The 17643-nt window shown below is 39.7% G+C and overlaps 1 protein-coding gene across 1 annotated transcript in view; it reads right to left on the bottom strand.

Annotated features, from left to right (window-relative positions):
- Window positions 1-1556: 1556 nt before the first annotated feature.
- FH (fumarate hydratase) overlaps window positions 1557-17643 on the bottom strand; it is a 30533-nt gene continuing 14446 nt past the window's right edge. Inside the window, exons 5-10 of the mRNA XM_042925856.1 lie at window positions 17316-17498; window positions 14412-14577; window positions 9142-9345; window positions 7078-7205; window positions 4991-5144; window positions 1557-1933 (exon numbers count right to left, since the gene is read on the bottom strand). Of these exons, the coding sequence (XP_042781790.1) occupies window positions 1791-1933; window positions 4991-5144; window positions 7078-7205; window positions 9142-9345; window positions 14412-14577; window positions 17316-17498 (978 nt within the window). The 3' untranslated portion in view covers window positions 1557-1790. The remainder of the gene's footprint in view (window positions 1934-4990; window positions 5145-7077; window positions 7206-9141; window positions 9346-14411; window positions 14578-17315; window positions 17499-17643) is intronic.

The raw sequence follows: 17643 nt of genomic DNA, 5'->3' as shown, positions 1-17643 counted from the left end.
GAGACTAGGAACTCAATCCACTATTGTCCTTATTATGTAACTGGTTATGTCTCTAGTTGAGCCCTTAAACAACAGCCTATCTAGATGGAAGACGCCTAAGAAAGAACATCCAACATCACGAAGTTCCACAACTACAGATCAGTTGCCCATTTGGTTGTTGGCTTTCAGGCACTGCTAAGCAATTTGATTTTATGTTTTCCAATAATCTTTTTTTTTTTTCCAACAAAACAAAGAGAATGGGCGCTTTGTTTTAAAGCAAACTGCACAAACACCACACCATCCCCATGTGAAGAACACTGGCAGAAACAGTCAATGATGGGCTGAAAAGTAGATCCTATAGGTTCCACAGTTGCATGAAAAAAGCTTTGAGGGGTGCCTGGGTGTCTCAGTTGGTTGGGCATCCAACTTCGGCTCAGGTCATGATCTTGTGGTTTGTGAGTTTGAGCCCCGCGTCTGGCTCTGTGCTGACATGTCAGAGCCTGGAGCCTGCTTCAGATTCTATGTCTCCCTCTCTCTCAGCCCCTCCCCTGCTCGTGCTGTCTCAAAAATAAACATTAAAATTTTTTTTAAACAGCTTTGAAATCCTTTTAACAGCTAAAAAAAAAGTGTCCACTCAAGCTTAAGAGATAAGTTAGAAGAACATAATCTCACCTCTCATCACAATGTTTCTAGAAGTTTTAATTACAATTTTACATGCTATATACACTGCCATCTAAATACTACAGAGAGTGGGTGCTGATGGCCAATTTTCCAGGAATAAATATCAGGGGTAAGTAAAAAACACAGTTGATAGAGGAGATGCGAGATACTTTAACCAGTGGGACTGTCTCTCCACAACCCTGTCATTTATCATGAGAGAAAGTGCAAGAAAGAACAAAACAAACTGTTAGCTCCCTCCACAATGGAAGTTGATTGAGTTAAATAGCACCTTTAGCTTCAGGTTTAGAAGCTAAACCTGGATCAATCTGGCCTGGATCTCCCTAGAACTGCTTGTTCAAAATCCCCTGTGGTTGTTTCAAGCAAATTCCTGCTGAAAAGTCCCGGCAGTGGTGCGCAGAGACCAGGGGGCAGACTCACTTTCCCAACACCCTCCTCACTTCCCAAGTTCAGGCCTGTACCCTGGTCCTTTCTAATTCACATCCTAGAATTCCTGACCCATAGTCTGCAGCCTTTCTGTGGTAATTCAACTAAGGCCAGGTGTGTGTGTGTAATCAGCACATGGAATACATGTGCCCAGTTTTTTTTAACTGTCCTACTTCCTAATAGACACACATGTGCACATGCGCATACGTACACACAGACACTGACATCCCCACATAGTAGGCCCAGTGCTTGCTTACCTTATGCCCCCAAATCACAGGAAAATAATAGATGTCTAAGTATATCATTAGGAATCAGATAACAAGTACTTTTTCACTACAGGGGAATTGAAAACACCAGCTAAAAAAATTAAAACTCTTTAAAAATTGATACGGAATTTTTATAAAATATATGAATAAACACAGTCACAAAAATGAGATTCAACGACAATTAACATAAAAGAAAAAATGAATCTGTTTGACTTCATACAATTTAATTATTTCATTTTACACTTTTCAAATTCACTTTGGACCCAAGCACATCCCAGGGTTTTACACACCGATCAAAGAGCTCTGCTAGAGACAGTCAAGTTCAGGAGCGGTTTCCTTTCACATTCATCCATTTTTGCTTAAGAAATAAAAGGAGTCTTTTTCATTTTTTTTTTTTTTATTTTATAGAACATATTTTTTTTTATTATAAATTCATTTAAATCACTTTGGACCCAGCATGTCCTTAGGTTTTACCCACTCATCAAACTGCTCTGCTGTGAGATAGCCAAGCTCAATGGCAGTGGCCTTTAAGGTTGATCCATTTTTGTGTGCTGTCTTAGCAATCTTTGCTGCCTTGTCATACCCTGAAGAAAAATAAAACAGGCAACGTAGGAGTTAGTAGTGAAATTTGGTTTTCTAAAGCAAAAGATAATCATTATTTACTTGATACTGAGGCTACTGACATCTAAAATAACATTTTTAATCTTAAAAATATTTAACAGTGATCATCTTCAGAGTTATGTTTGATACAGGATAAAACCTTTACTTTTCTTAATACAGACTTCACCATACCTCACTTTGGACAACAGATTTGTTACTAATTGTAGTTGCCAATGTCAATAGATTTTGGGTTCCCCTGTGTAGCTCTCTGGCTGAATTCTAGTGTATAAAAGTTTTATTTTTTATTTTTTTTAAGTTTATTTATTAATTTCGAGACAGAGAGTATGTGAGTGGGGGAGGAGCAGAGAGAGAGACTCCTAAGCAGGCTCTGCACTACCAGCACAGAGCCTGACACGGGGCTCAAACCCACAAACCATGAGATCATGACCTGAGCTGAAATCAAGAGTCAGACACTTAGCCAACTGAGCCACCCAGGCACCCATAATGTACAATAATTTTTAAATGATCAAAACATTATTACCAATTTCAATATTATACCAAAGAATAACTCAGATATTTTTGCAGGGGGAAGAAAAAGAAAATATAGCACCAAGACATGAAAAAACATCTGAGTAGTAGAAATACGTGTTGTTTCTAACAACATGTTTAACCAGAAGCGATCTCTGCACCAAAGCATAACCAGCTAACTGCTGCTGTGCCACAGCAAACAGCACCCTGTGCGGGAGCTGCAGGGACTGGCTCTCAGTGGGAGGCAGGGGAACGAGGGCCTTGGGGAGGGATGCACCTGCCAGCTGCTTCCAACAGCACCTCTCTACGTGCTTCTCTACGGGCAGTGCCTGGTACCCTGACCTCTTCCCAGAAGCCACAAGGATGCAGTGGGGAAGTTTCAGCACAGATGGAATCATGTACTAAGACCCAGGTGCACTGTCTGCTTCAATCATTTGCTTCTGGAATGAACAAAGGGGCAGGGCAGCTTTGCAAGCTGTCTGCACTTAACACAATTTATAAAAAAGGTCAGAAAGCAAAACAAGAAAAAACAGAAAAAAACAAAAATGAAACCAATGAAGGAGGAAAAAAACCCAAATACCCCCAGATCAGAGGACTATGGTCAAAGGAACAAAGCTTCCTGAGGCAACACTATTATGAAGCTGGCATGTAACCAGTAACCATCTATGAACTAATTAGGGGCCATTTTTTTACTCAACTGAATTTGTAAATACTAAACATACTGAACAGGGTGCTTACTGATTAGAGGACCTTTGAGGAAGAATGTTCATCAAATGTTCAGGGTCAATATAAGAACGGTGTACATTTATTTTGATGACATTCGCATCTAAGCCTTATGCTAACCATTCAGTTCTTGTCTTCAAGTCCTACAAAACCCTGTTCCCACCCAGCCCACCACATAATAAGCACACAGACAACCCGGGACATGCAGCTGCAAGGCTCACGCTGCACCAGCAAGGTGTGGTTTATCCTCGCATGGCCTTTACCTCACAGAACACGGATTCCAAAAAAGACTAACCAATCGTCCAGCTTTAAGAGCACCTCTAGCTTCAGTGTTTTGGCAACAGGTTCTGAAGTACAGATGTGAGGGAACATTTCTCACATAAGCCTCTGGGATCCCCTGTGTAGCTCTCTGGCTGAATGCTAATGTACAACGATTTTTTTAATGTTTATTTATTTATTATGAGAGAGAGCGAGAGAGCACGAGGATCCCAAGCAGGCCCCATGCTCAGCGCAGAGCCCAATGTGGGGTTCAATCCCATGACCCTGGGATCATGACCTGAGCTGATATCAAGAGTTGGACACTTAACCGGGCCACCCAGGTGGCCCATGTACAATAACTTTTAAAGGATCAAAACATTACCAATCTCAACACTACATCAAAGAATAGGATATATCACATTGGGCTCAGAGTTACCTGAAGCAGTCAAATGAGTTCTTACTTTACAAAACTGAAATTGTATGTTGATGTGAGGCCAATAGTAGAAAATCTGCCTTGGAAGTTCAGCATTATAGAAGAATTTTTTTTTTTTTATTTTTTTTTAATGTTTATTTTTGAGAGAGAGACAGACAGAGCACAAGCAGGGGAGGGGCAGAGAGAGAGGGAGACACGGAATCGGGAGCAGGCTCCAGGCTCTGAGCTGTCAGCACAGAACCCCATTCAGGGCTCGAACCCACGAACTGTGAGATCATGACCTGAGCCAAAGTCGGGCTCTCAACCAACTGAGCTACCCAGGGGCCCCATATAGAAGAATATTTTAAACAGCAAACATATCATGCCAAATGACTACATCAGAACTGGTTTTAAAACAGAAAATCAAACAATATGTTAACAACCTCAGCAGAAGATGGGAAAAGGCTCTTAAGACACCATAATGTAATGCAACGAATGTGTCAAGACCTACAAGTCAGACGAGTATCTTTGGTGAGGATCACTGTGGTCAGTCTGCAATCCAAGTCGATATGTTTGAACACATAATAAAATATTTGCAATTCTAGAAAAGGCTTGCACATAAGAGTCACAGTTTTAGATAAAATATTTGCATTTCCCCCCCTTTCCCTAAAAGCAATGAATACTTAGTCCTTTTTCTTTTGTTCTTATTGGTAGCTTTCCACTTCTGAATTGAATAAAACAAGAAAATCAAAGTGTAGTAGAGCCTCTGGAGAAGGCAGAAAAGTGAGTTCATCCCACACTGCTAATCAGCCAGTGCCACCTAGTGACGTTACCAAGTGAGGGCCCAGGCGCTGCACAGAACATTAAGCATCTCAATTCCATTAAGATTCATGGAAGTTTGAACTTCTGAGTTTACCACATTTCAAATAAAATGAAACCTAACGGACAGCATACTAATATATAAACAGTGTCTTTCAATGCAATTTCAAATATTTTATGAGATTTTACTGAAACAATGCCCAAAAGGAATCTGCTGTCCACCTTGATCCAATAATCTCTTAAAAATATTTAGCTTTTAAATTTTGTATTCAAAATGACATTATTATTCCTTAAACCTTACCTATATGAGGATTAAGAGCTGTCACCAACATTAGAGATTCGTTCATCAGCTTGTTGATCCTCTCTGTGTTGGCCTGGATTCCCACAACGCAGTTTTCTGTGAAGGAAACGCACGCGTCCCCCAGCAGCCTGGCTGAGTGTAACACATTTTTAATCTATGAGGGGCGTAGAACAAGGGAGGAGGAGGGAGGGAGAGACACAGAAGAGAGAGGCTTATTAACCCTAATGTTTTTTGTTCACTAGCATATATTATTTGCTGGCTCATAAATGAATACGTAATTTGATAAACAGCACTCCTACAACTTGTAAAGCACTATATCCATGGAACATTTGAGGACACTGAAATCTAAAAAACATAAAAGACATAAATACAAATAAACTGAAACACAAGAGACCCTGTAGTGTGATAAAACATGGGTATGAAATGTTAGCACAGAGAAAGAGAAATTAATTCCAGTTGTAGGAACTGGTGAAGTCCTATTTGATGGAGGGGACTCAAACAACCAGAGATGGAAAAAGAATCCTCCGGAAGAGACGCAAAGATGCAAATGTTAGCATGTTCAGCCTGTTGGAAGCAGTGAATGAAGTGAGGACTTCCCAGGTTTCACTGATCACATTTTTTATGCTTAACAAAACAAATATTCCTCAGGAACTTTAAAATAACCTTTCACACATTATTTTAAAACCAACAGAAAATCAGTTAGTTTTTTAGTTTTAGCATGTTTTTCCTTTTTGGTAACATTTCTAATATGTATAAAGCTATAGTCACATCCTACTCTCTTTTGTTCTAAAACATCAGGATCTGAAAACTATACTCCCAACAATGGACTCTACTAGAAGGCACAGAACCTCATGGTTAAATTCGATACTAATGACTTTAATGTAAGGCAAATGTTGATTACCCTGATGTATTTTCTATTAAAGACAAAAAAATAGATTTTTGTGTTTTAACATAAAAAGATTAGCAAGACATTTGTTGCACACCTATATTTGCCAGGCAGCTCGTATTGTTTGGAATCCAACAGGAAAGCAAAAGCTTACATGTGCGAGTTCTGCTTTGGCCTTTTATTTCTCACAAGAACGTACAGGCCTTGAGGACAAATAAATATCTTGTCTTCCTTATTATTCTACCACTAGTACTCAGTACAGTGCCTGATCTAGATTTGACAAATACACTGAATGAATATTCTTAATATCTGTCATTTGCATGTTCTTATCAAATTAAAACCAGACTTTATACCAGATACAAATTGGAAATGAGCCCTTAATATATTTTAGATATAACACTTTACACTAGTAACAGACTCCACGTGACGACAGCCCTGTTATCCAAAGGAGAGGAAAATGGATGAAAGATGATGTCACCTCATTCCATCTTCATGAAGATGAAGTAAAAGAACGATTTTTAGACACACGAATGTTTTCATGGTCTGTGGAAGAGGGAAAACAGATGAAGGAAAGCCAGAGAGGGACAGAAGGGCATGGGAGGAGGGTGCTGAGGACGCCAAACAGAAGGGAGTCATGGCCAAGCTCAGAGGTCAGCAAGTCTATGGGCTTGCGGGGGTTCCAAATGACCAGGGGAACAGTTCAAGCACAAGTGGGGCGGGGGGAAGCCAGAAGTAATGAATCTGCCTGAAAGTGAATGTGGGTTATTCCTCTAAAAGACTGAACTTGAGAGAAAAATAAAGCAGCAGCATGAGGAGGAGACAGTTGAGGGACAGCCTGAGGAGATCTGACTTATTTCTAGCCACTGGCATCCTCACTGGTGAGGGATAAGGAAGAAACCCACACCCTATTTCCACACTTTTTCTTCCTATTAAATAAAGCAAACCATCAAATTACTTGAGTTAAAAGTCACCTAAAAGTCATCAAATTACTTGAGCTAAAAGTCTTCTAATAGGGCTATCCACACTTCCCCTAGGCTTCCTTCCAGGCTTAATCTGCTAACATTAACATATGCTTGACTTCCAATTGCTACTTCTATCATCCCAGGACCTAATGTGAAACCTCCAAAGACTTTTATGAAAGAAAAAACAATACACTTAGATTTCAGTAAAAAAAAAATTAAAAATCAGATTGAAAGCTTACCATCATTGGCTTGAAAACATTCAACTCAAAATGTCCATTGCTGCCTCCAACGGTAACGGCGACGTGATTCCCCATGACCTGGGCTGCAACCATGGTGAGCGCTTCACACTGCGTAGGGTTCACCTTGCCTTCAAGAAAGCCACCAAGGAAAGACTCACATCAAACAAGCTCGTGAGCGGCTGCACCCGTTTGCATTCCTACCAACAGTGCAAGTTTATATACACAATGGAATACTACGTGGCAATGAGAAAGAATGAAATATGGCCTTTTGTAGCAACGTGGAAGGAACTGGAGAGTGTTATGCTAAGTGAAAATAAGTCATATAGAGAAAGACAGATACCATATGTTTTCACTCTTATGTGAATCCTGAGAAACTTAACAGAAGACCATGGGGGAGGGGAAGAAAAAAAAAAAGTTAGGGAGGGAGCCAAACCATAAGAGACTCTTAAAAACTGAAAATAAACTGAGGGTTGATGGGGGGTGGGAGGGAGGGGAGGGCGGGTGATGGGTATTGAGGAGGGCACCTGTTGGGATGAGCACTGGGTGTTGTATGGAAACCAATTAAACAATAAATTTCATATTAAAAAAAAAAACATGCTCGTGGCTTCAAGATTAGGTATTATGTCAAATTATCAAGAAAAGAAGGAAATCTGACTTCATTAAATAAAGTAAGACATATAAGAAAGCAGGTGTCCAACCATCAGTGCTGATGCAATGAAGCAAACCAACCAAATAAGGAAGGACAGGTTGCCACAGACCGTGAATGGTTCAACAGCTAATGTGTGAGGAGTTGGGCAACCGCACATTGAGTCCAGCCCACCCCATCTTCTCGGCTTCCATTCATCATGGACATAGTTACGAAGCCAGGCACTGTACATGCAACAGTGGGTGAGAAAGGCGCAGCCCCTGCGCTGCAGAACTTGGGAGGCCGAGCAGAGACAGCAGGCAGCTACAGGACCTGAGGGGTAAATACAGAGAAGCAGGCTGCTATGGGAACTCTTAGCGCCTCACTGACACTTGGGAGACTGCTCAGAGGAAGTGGACGTTACACTGGAATGTTCCTATTCGTCTTGAGTCCCCAGAGTCCCAGTACCCTGGGAGCACCCCTCTGACGAGCTCAGGTGTGAACCTGACATACCAGGTTCTGCCGACCAGTACAAGGCAACACACTGGGAAGGTTATTTCCTCATCTGTGGATCTGGGTTTCTCTTTTCTAGGCAATTACCTTGCATTTGCCATCAACTAAATTGAAGTCATTTTTGAACATGAATTATTTTAAAATCAGATCTCTTCTCATTCTGTACACATGTGTAGATTTAAGAGAATCAACACTCAGGTCTTTCTTCTTCACTATTAGAAGTCACCTTGTCAGTTTTAGCCCAACACACAGAGGCCTCAATTCTGGCGTACTGCTGTTTCCTTACCTGCTCGTGTGACCCACACGTGTTCTCTGCTTTCACCCTCAGTCACCAGGGAAGTGGTGAAGTGGCAGAGACCTGCGGCCTGCTACTGAGACATCCCTCCAGTCTGAAGTCACCTCCTTATTGTCACTTAAGTGTCACTGTTCACCCACTACATTCGTCTAACAGAGCTACCAACACTTCCCCTCAGGATTCAGTGAATGTCACATGAATCTGTCAAATGGCTTCCTAGAACCCAGACATCCAAAGCCTGTGTCACTTCCCTTACTGAACAGGCCAAAACCCCAAGCAGAAAATGAAATAACAGGCAACTGGAATAATTCATTTTTATTCAACCCAGGCTGACCACTTTCACAGCTGGTTTCAGAATTCTTCTGGCTTTGGATTGTGAAAGAGAGATTCCTCTATTCTCTAATGTAGGAATCCACATACATGCTATTAAAATTCTCTTTTCCTATAATGTTGGGTGATGTTCCCCAATTCTGATCAAAGGTGGCCCACAAAGATATTCTGAAATAACTGTGACACACACGTCTCTATCTATGTCTGGGATCACGCTTAACACAAGGAGACATGCTCTGTTCATGAGAACGCCTGGGTCCCTGTCAAGTTCCAGCGCTAATGTTTACCAGCTAGTCATTACCTGGCATGATACTACTTCCTGGCTCATTTTCAGGCAAGATCAGCTCTCCCAGACCTGAGCGAGGACCAGAACCCAGAAAACGAATATCGTTTGCTATCTTCATCAGACTGCAGGCGGTAGTATTCATGGCTCCACTGAGTTCAACCAAAGCATCATGAGCAGCCAGAGCTTCAAATTTATTTGCAGCTGTGACAAAAGGCAACCCTGAAGAAAAAAATAACCCTATGAGTTATCGTCTAAAATTAAATAGTTTTCTAATTTCAGCAAGATAAATAGAAAGTTCCAGGATATGAAAAGCAAAAACAGAAAAAACATATTTACCATTGAAATAAATGTCTCTCAACCATCCACTGATTTTGCCAGCTTTGAAAATGGGTATTCAGAGTAAAGATGGCAGGACCCTAAGCCTGCCACAAACACAAACACAAACACAAACACAGCATGTCCCACAACACAGCATGATAATTATCAAATCATTCTGAACACCCAAGAAATCAATCCGAGGTCTGAGAGAATAAAAACTGCAAGTCTACAAGTACAAAAGCAACCACCTTTTGGAAAGTAGGAGGTGCGAGGGAGATAGAACTATGGATACGGCAGCAAAGAGGGAGCCCTGCTTACAGAGGCTACCACAGCGGAGCGAAAAACCTGAACTCTTGGAGTCGGCTACTGTGGGGGAAACAGATAAGGAAAGAATCCTGAATGTAGCAAGGGAAAAAAAGTCCTTAATCTACAAGGGAGGACAGATCAGGTTCTCAGCAGACCTATCCACAGAAACTTGGCAGGCCAGAAAGGAGTGGCAGGATATATTTAACATGCTGAATGGGAAAAATATGCAGCCAAGAATTCTTTATCCAGCAAGGCTGTCATTCAGAATAGGAGAAGTAGAGTTTTCCAGACAAACTAGCAGAGTTCATGACCACTAAACCAGCAAGAAATTTTAAGGGGGGCTCTGAATGGAGAAAAAAAAGACTACAAGTAACAAAGACTAAAAAGGATCAAAGAACATCACTACAAACACCAGCTCAGATAACACAATGGCACTAAATTCATATCTTTCAATAATCTCTTTGAATGTAAATAGACTAAATGCTCCAATCAAAAGACACAGGGTATCAGAATGGATTAAAAAAACAAGATCCATCTATATGCAGCCTTCAAGAGACTCACTACTATTGACCTAAAGACACCTGCACTGAAAGTGAGGGAGTGGAGAACCATCTATCATATTAATGGACACCAAAACAAAGCCAGAATAGCCATACTTATATCAGACAAACTAGATATAAAAACGACTGTAACAAGAGATGAAGAAGAGCATTGTATTATAATTAAGTGGTCTATCCATCGAGATCTAACAACTGTAAATATTTATGCCCCCAATTTAGAAGCCCCAAATATATAAATAAATTAATGATAAACATGAAGAAACTTATTGATAATGATACAATAACAGTAAGGGACTTTAACATCCCACTTACAACAATGGACAGATCTAAGCAGAAAATTAACCAGGAAACAATGGCTTTGAATGACACACAGACCAGATGGACTTCACAGATATATTCAGAACATTTCATCCTAAAGCAGCAGCATATACATTCTTTTTGAGTGCCCATGTAACAGTCACATACTGGATCACAAATCAGCCCTCAACAAGTACAAAAAGATCAAGATCAAATCATGCATATCTTCAGACCACCATGCTACGAAACTTGAAGTCAACCACAAGAAAAATCTGAAAAACCCTCAAATACATGAGGTTAAAGAATACCCTACTAAAGAATGAATAGGTTAACCAGGAAATTAAAGAGGAAATAAAAAAATGCATGGAAGCAAATGAAAATGAAAAGATGACAGTCTAAAACTTTTGGGATACAGCAAAGGCAGTCCTAAGAGGGAAGTATATTGCAATACAGGTCTACTTCAAAAAGAAAAGTCTCAAATAATGGTGCCAGAAAAGGAATAGAAAATAAAGCCTGAAGCCAGCAGAAGAAGGGAAATAATAAATATTAGAGCAGAAATAAACAATATAGAAACACAAAAAAAACAGATCAACAAAACTAAGAGCTGGTTCTTCGAAAGAATTAATAAAATTAATAAACCCCCAACCAGACTTATCAAAAAGACAAAGGACCCAAATTGATAAAATTTTGAATAAAAGAAGAGAGATCACAACCACCACCACAGAAATACAAATAAGAGAATACTATGAAGAAATATATGCCAATAAACTAGGACAAATTCCTAGAAACTTACGAACTACCAAAACTAAAACAGGAATAAATAGAAAATTTGAACGGACCAATAACCAGCCAAGAATTTGCATCAGTAATTTAAAATCTCTCAACCAAGAAGAGTCCAGGGCCAGATGGCTTTCCACAGGAATTCTACCAGCATTTAAAGAAGAGTTAATACCTATTTTTCTCAAACTGTTCAAAAAAATAGAAATGGAAGGAAAACTTCCAAACTCCTTCTATGAGGCCAGCATTACTTTGATTCCAAAAACAAAGACCCCACTAAAAAGGAGAATTATAGACCAATATCCCTGATGAACACAGATGCAAAAATTCTCAATAAAATACTAGCAAATCGAATTCAATAGTACATTAAAGGAATTATTCACATGGTCAAGTGGGATTTATTCCTGGGCTGCAGGGTTGGCTCAATATTCACAAATCAATCAATGTGATACACCACACTATGAAAAGAACCACAGAATACTTTCAGTAGATGCATAAAAAGCACCTGACAAAATACAGCATCAATTCTTGAAAAAACCCTCAACAAAGTAGGGGTAAGATGAAACATACCACAAGATCATAAAGGCCATCTACAAAAGACCCACAGCTAATATCATCCTGAGTGAGGAAAAACTGATAGCCTTTCCCCTACAATCAGAAAGAAAACAAGGATGTCCACTCTCACCATTTCTACTTAACATAGTGCTGGGAAGTCTTAGCTTTAGCAATCAAACAACAAAAAGTAATAAAGGGCATACAAACTGGAAAGGAAGAAGTCAAACTTTCACTATTTGCAGACAACATGAAATCTGTTGCATCTCTATACACCAAACATGATGCAGCAGAAAAAGAAATGGAAGAATCGACCCCATTTGCAATTGCACCAAAAACAATAAGATACCTAGGAATAAACCTAACTGAAGAGGTAAAAGATCTGTACTCCGAAAACTATGAAACACTTATGAAAGAAACTGAAGTGGACACAAAGAAATAGAAAAGCATTCCCTGCTCATGGACTGAAGAACAATCATTGTTAAAATGTCTGTACTACCCAAAGTCATCTACACATTTAATATAATCCCTATCAAAAATACTAAGGGCATTTTTCACAGAATTAGAACAAACAATCCTAAAATTTGTATGGAACCACAAAAGACTCCAAATATCCAAAGCAATTCTGGAAAAGGAAAACAAAACTGGCAGCATCCACGATTCCAGATTTCAAGCTGTGTTACAAAGCTGTAGTGATCAAGACAGTATGGTACTGGCACAAAAACAGACACTCAGATCAATGGGACAGAACAGAGAACCCAGAAATGAACTCACAACTATAGGGTCAAGTAATCTTTGACAAAGCAGGAAAGAATATTCAATGGAAAAAAGTCTCTTCAACAAAGGTGTTGGGAAAACTGGATGGCGATGTGAAGAATGAAACTGGACCCCTTTCTTACACCACATACAAAAATAAATTCAAAATGGATGAAAGACCTAAATGTGAGACAGAAAACCATCAAAATTCTAGAGGAAAACACAGCCAGCAACCTCTTTGTCCTCCATGTAGCAAGTTCTTACTAGACAAGTGGCCGGAGGCAAATAAAAGCAAACATGAGCTATTGTGACTTCATCAAGATAAAAATCTTCTGCACAGGGAAGGAAACAATCAACAAAACTCAAAGGTAACCTACCAAATGGGAGAAGATATTTGCAAATGATATATCAGATAAAGGGAAAGTATCTAAAATCTATCATGAACTTATCAAACTCAACACCCCAAAAAATAAATAGCCCAGTTAAGAAATGGGCAGAAGACATGAATAGACGCTTCCAAAGAAGACATCCAGATGGGTAACAGATACATGAAAACATGCTCAACATCACTCATCATCAGGGAAATACAAATCCAAACCACAATGAGATACCACCTCAGACCTGTCAGAATGGCTAAAATTAACAACTCAGGAAACAGGTGTTGACAAGGATGTGGAGAAAGGGGAACACTCTTACACTGTTGGTGGGAGTGCAAACCAGAGCAGCCCCTCTGAACACTATGTAGGTTCCTCAAAAAACTAAACAAGGAACTAGCCTACAACCCAGCAACTGCACTACTAGGTATTTCTGCAAAGGGTACAAAAGTACAGATTTGAAGGGTTACATGCACCCCAATGTTAATAGCAGTATTATCAACAATAGCCAAACAATGGGGAGAGCCCAAGTATCCATCAAATGATGAATGGATAAAGATGTGGTGTATATATACGTATATGTGTGTGTGTGTGTGTGTGTGTGTATATACATATATACATACATATATATATATATATATATATATATATATATATATGCATACACACAACAGAATATTACTCAACCATCAAAAAAGAATGAAATCTTGCCATTTGCAATGATGTGGATGGAGCAAGAATGCATTATGCTAAACGAAATAAGTCAATCAGAGAAAGACAAATACCATACGATTTCATTCATATGTAGAATTTAAGAAACAAAACAGATGAACATGGGAAGGGGGGAAAAAGAGGAGAGTTTGTTCACAGAGAACAAACTGAGGGTTGATGGAGGGAGGTGGGTGGGGGATGGGCTAGATGGAGGATGGGTACGAAGGAGGGAACTTGTGATGAGCACCGGGTGTTGGATGTAAGTAATGAATCAATGAATTCTAACCCTGAAACCAATATTGCACTGTATATGAACTAAAATTTAAATGAAAATTAAACAACAGAAGAATAAAATGGGTATTCAAAACAGCTTTAAAGGGAAAATAATTGTAATACCACCACAGAGTAAACAAGCTAGCACTGACAGATTTTAATTGCATACTGTATGAATCATAGGTGGGAAACTTTTAAAAGGCAAAAGGACTAACATTACCACTTCTAAAATAGATATAAAACACACGCTTGATGGGAAAATATTATTTTTAACTTTAAATTCACAAGAATTTAAAGGAGAAACACCTAGAAAATATATGGACCAAAACAAAAATGAGTCACAATTCATATTATCACTAACCTGTGAGTGCAGCCACTTTTGCAGCAACCTTTTCTGCAAAGCCAATTCTAGTATTTAAACCAGTACCAACAGCAGTGCCTCCAGCTGCGAGCTCATAGATTCTTGGCATGGCGGCTTTTATTCTCGTCATTGCATATTTCACTTGTTGAACATAACCACTAAATTCCTGAAAACAGAAGGAAAAGAAGGTGAGAATATAGAATTTCCTAATGGCTGACAAGTTACTCTGACTGCATGAAACAAGAATTCCTTTAAATATGTTTCAGCTACTAAGTTATGAGCTACCAAGTGGTATTCGTACTATTTTACTTCATATAATGAGCAAAGTATAAGGAAGAATGAGGATTTGTAAACCTATAAGGTGGGACGATGCCACTGAGGATGATATGTAGCCTGTTTATAATCTCCTCTTTTACTAGAAAGCAAAGAAAAACAACACAGAAAATCAGGCTTAAAAAGAACTTTAATACATTAAACTGTTGGTTCATTTGCAGGTGATTTCTTATTTTTTGGTGTATCCTAGACAACTCTCCCATGACAAATGGAAACAGACATCTTCTCCGAACAATTTCAGTTTAAAAACCTAACAGAGAACAGAAAGGTGCTTCACAAGGTCTCAAGAAGCTGAATGACTCACTGAACAGCACAAGCAGCACAAGAAGGTAACAGGTTAGAGTAAGATTATAGCTTCAGGATGCAATTTAATTCTGCTCTTAATGTCACACTGGTTCTCAAAATAGGACATACTTTAAAAAGGTAACCACAGAATTTCTTGTGTCTGAACACAGTAAGGCCCCTTTTAAGAATTATGCAGGGACACTGCTAGGAATTTACCCAAGGGATACAGGAGTACTGATGCATAGGGGCACTTGTACCCCAATGTTTATAGCAGCACTCTCAACAATAGCCAAATTATGGAAAGAGCCTAGATGTCCATCAACTGATGAATGGATAAAGAAATTGTGGTTTATATACACAATGGAATACTACGTGGCAATGAGAAAGAACGAAATATGGCCTTTTGTAGCAACGTGGATGGAACTGGAGAGTGTGATGCTAAGTGAAATAAGCCATACAGAGAAAGACAGATACCGTATGTTTTCACTCTTAGGTGGATTCTGAGAAACTTAACAGAAACCCATGGGGGAGGGGAAGGAAAAAAAAAAAAAAAAAAAAGAGGTTAGAGTGGGAGAGAGCCAAAGCATAAGAGACTCTTAAAAACTGAGAACAAACTGAGGGTTGATGGGGGGTGGGAGGGAGGGGAGGGTGGGTGATGCGTATTGAGGAGGGCACCTGTTGGGATGAGCACTGGGTGTTGTATGGAAACCAATTTGACAATAAACTTCATATACTGAAAAAGAAAAAAAAAAAAAGAATTATGCAGGGACAAAGGCATAAACCAGAACTCAGCTGAGCAAGCCAGGATGTATGGTTACAGTAGAGTTGTCTTTTTTTCTCCCTAAAAGCACTGAAAAACCATGAATACTTTTGATTAGTATTAGGATATATTACTATTTGAAAAGAAAACATTCTAGGAGATATAACTCCTTTCAGGTAGACCTGATCCATCGATCCAGGATCACTAATACATACACTGGCTGGATTCACTTAAGAAGTCTATTTTTACTGGGGAAAACCTGCATAAACTCAAAAGACAGTTCCAATAAAAGCAAGTGTAAATGCTCTGGTAAGATAAAGTAGAAGAGAAAACGGCTTCTGACGTAACAGGGGGACTGATGATCTTACAGAGGAGGCTGGCACAGCCCAACCAGACTCTGGCATGGTGGTTTTCCCACACGGGACAAACAGAAAGGAAAACGTTAGAAACCAGGGGATCCTCCAGCTTCAGACATACACTGTTCCTCCGCGGGAACCACGCCTAGGGCTAAGAACCCACGACGCAAAGAGAAGACAGACCAAGCCTTCAGAGGCAGCTGAAGCCAGGGAGCTTGCTTCACTCCTAGCATCTGTATTCCAATTAATCATTTCATTTTCCCCACTCCTTCTGTAATGAGATTAAGCTAAGTAATCAAGCTTTTGCAGTGTTCATCCTAGTGAAACTACAAGTGAGAATCTTTTCAAGTAAGCAAGCAGCACACTCTCACCTCACCTCACCTCAATTTCTGCAACTCTATCACTTGATATGTGGTATATATAACCATCTTTTGGTATCAAATTTACGTATGCCCTATCTCCCAAACTAAACTATGAGAGAGTTTTACTATCAAAAACTATTATCCGTATTCCCGTCATTTCCTTCACGGTGCATGCCATTAGACATTCTTCAAGGCACCGATCAAGAAACACAAAAATACCTTCCGGTATTTGGGGGAAGAGAGTAATCCTCTTTCACATGTGGCCCAATACAATCTTACAGAGTCAGATATGCCGTGATTAATCAATTTAAAAGTAATTTTTATGGAGCCTACGAATCTAGAGTAAGAGACAAAAGGAGACAAGATAATTGATCCTGGTGAAGGTGAAGATGGGGATGATGGCAGCTAACACCTGCACGTGCTTATTACTGTGGTCCCCATGGTTCTAAGCACTTAGTGAACCAGTTCATTTGAACCTCACAACGACACTATGATAGAGATAGCATTCTCCTCATTTTAAAGCTCAGAAAACTGAGGCACAGAAAAGCTAAGTAATTTTCCCAAGGTCCCACAGCTTGTACTCAGCAACGCTAAGCTCTTGACCAGGCCCGACTGCCCCCAGACCGGCTCAGTGTTCCTCCCTCAGAGGATGTCAGTAAAGCTACTGATTGGTTAATGCAGAGCAATCTGTGCCAGTGAACTCAACTGTGATGAACTTGGACCTCTGAACTAGTATGATTTGGAGGGTAATGTGTCGGCCATCTGCAGCAACCCCCAAATTGAATCAAATCCAATCACACTCCTATACCTGCCCAAGAGTGAGTGGAACAGCGTCCTGGGTGTGAGTGCGCCCAATTTTGATGATCTGGGCAAACTCTTTGGATTTGGCTTCGAGAGCATCATGCAGCTTCTGTAGCCCTGGCAGGAGCACCTCATGAACTTCTACAGCAGCAGCAATGTGCATCGCTGTGGGAAAGGTATCATTCGAACTCTGTTGGAAAATTTACAAAAAATGCAAAATGTTAAATCAGAAGCAACAAAAAACACACTTGAATATCCCTATTAAACATCTCGCTAAATGATTACTCGAAACTCATGCATTTAGTGCTCAATTACATTTATGTGTGGCAAGTCAG

Source organism: Panthera leo, chromosome F3 (genome assembly GCF_018350215.1).
Source record: "Panthera leo isolate Ple1 chromosome F3, P.leo_Ple1_pat1.1, whole genome shotgun sequence".
In the NCBI taxonomy this organism is placed as follows: Eukaryota; Metazoa; Chordata; class Mammalia; order Carnivora; family Felidae; genus Panthera; species Panthera leo.
This window is presented reverse-complemented; position numbering and strand designations above follow the sequence as displayed.